The 1,777-nt window shown below is 36.5% G+C and overlaps 1 protein-coding gene across 1 annotated transcript; it reads right to left on the bottom strand.

The window, feature by feature from the left end:
- Positions 1-405: 405 nt before the first annotated feature.
- Positions 406-1,455, bottom strand: LOC102407051 (olfactory receptor 5K3-like). Its single transcript, XM_044943768.2, has one exon. The coding sequence runs from the start codon at positions 1,333-1,335 to the stop codon at positions 406-408; it is 930 nt and encodes a 309-aa protein (XP_044799703.2). The 5' UTR covers positions 1,336-1,455.
- Positions 1,456-1,777: the final 322 nt, after the last annotated feature.

The raw sequence follows: 1,777 nt of genomic DNA, 5'->3' as shown, positions 1-1,777 counted from the left end.
TGTAAGATTATACCTTGGGTTTCTAGAAATTTGCCAAATGAAGGTGCTCTTTATATGTACTGACCTCAATTCCTGGCCTTTGCTGAATTTGTCTAAAAGTGTAACTTACTATACTCTGAAATATAGCTTCTAGTTTAACTAACATACTGTGACACAAATGTGACCTCAATGGTAATTAATTAGTTCACTTCTGATGAAACCTAGTAGCTTAGATTTGTGAATATATTTTACCATATTTTCTTCGTTTGACCGTATTTATTTGACTGATAATGCCATCATGTTTTAATAATCTAATGTTATTTGTGAGGTGGCCATTTTCCATTTTCTCAGTATTTCTTGATTTTGAAAAAGCTTTAATCAAATAAAAATCATTTGTTCATATGGAATGATATTTGTTGCAGAATGTTATGAAATCTTCATAATTTTCTTCATAATATTAATTACTTCCCTATTTCTTAGACTGTAAATAAAAGGGTTTAATAAAGGAATCACTGAAGTATAAAAAATAGCAATAGGTATAATATCTTTATTCTCTTCATTAACTGAATTTGGTCGAATGTACATGAAGAGAAGAGAACCATAGAAAATTGAGACAGAGAGAAAATGGGATGCGCAAGTAGATAAGGCTTTGCTTTTTCCCTCTTTGGATTTCATTTTGAAAATTGTGAAAAGGATAAAAAGGTAAGAGATTATGACTATGGTAATAGTGAAGACTGAAAGTGACCCTGAAACAATAAATATCATCAGTTCATTGATATAAGGGTTCACACAGGAGAGTCTGTATAATGGAAGGACATCACAAAAAAAGTGATTAATTTGATGAGACCTACAGAAAGTTAACCTAAAGAGAAACCCTACATGAATTGTGGGATGAATGTTTCCAGCTATGTAGGCCCCTGTGGTCATCTGAATGCAGAGTTTCTTTGACATCATGGTGTGGTACTGCAGTGGTTTGCAGATGGCCACATAGCGGTCATAGGCCATTGCTGCCAGGAGAAAGCTATCTGTAGTTTCTGCAAGGCAGAGACAATAGAATTGTGCCATGCATTCGTACAGAGAAATCATTCTGTCTTTGGAAAAGAGGTTCTGTAGCATCTTTGGGGTAATGGCACTGGAACAATAGGAATCCATCAGTGCGAGGTTACCCAGAAAGATGTACATTGGTGTGTGAAGACGATGCTCTGTAATTATCAATGCCACCAGACCAAGATTCCCCACCATGGTGATCAGATAGATGGTAAGGAATACCAGGAACAGAAGGGTCTTCAGCTCTGGACGTTCTGTAAATCCTATGAGGGTAAACTCTGTTGTCAAGGAGTGGTTATCTTCAGTCATATCTACCTTCTCTGTTGACCCAGGAATTGTGGAGATACAGCATTGAAATTAGAGTGTCTATAGTTTTCCTCTTCAAATTTTTCTTTATACAAGGAGTGTAGCCATTCTTAAAACTTCCCCTGTTTCCTCTGGGATATAGGGACATGGACCTGTGGGAGACATTTATTTCTGTGAAATGTAAATTTTAAAATTTTGATTCTGAAATTCTGGATTCCCCAAAATATTTTTGTAGTTTTAGGGGGAATGCTTGCAGTGAAAAGGGGTTGTCTTTATGAATTTATGAAGAATACTATATATATCTATGGCACCCATATTCAGTATTCCCAAATAATGTGTCATTTTTTATATGTGCTCATGTGCAGTCGCTGACCCATGTCCAACCATTTGCAACCCTGTGGACTGTAGCTCCCTAGGCTCCTCCGTCCATGGGATTTTGCAGGCA

This window comes from Bubalus bubalis, chromosome 1 (assembly GCF_019923935.1).
Source record: "Bubalus bubalis isolate 160015118507 breed Murrah chromosome 1, NDDB_SH_1, whole genome shotgun sequence".
In the NCBI taxonomy this organism is placed as follows: Eukaryota; Metazoa; Chordata; class Mammalia; order Artiodactyla; family Bovidae; genus Bubalus; species Bubalus bubalis.
Note: the sequence above shows the minus strand (reverse complement) of the source record. Positions and strands in the feature narration are given on the sequence as shown.

Excerpts from the sequence above, each read along its gene's own strand:
- LOC102407051 (XM_044943768.2), bottom strand. The coding sequence starts at position 1,335 with ATGACTGAAGATAACCACTCCTTGACAACAGAGTTTACCCTCATAGGA.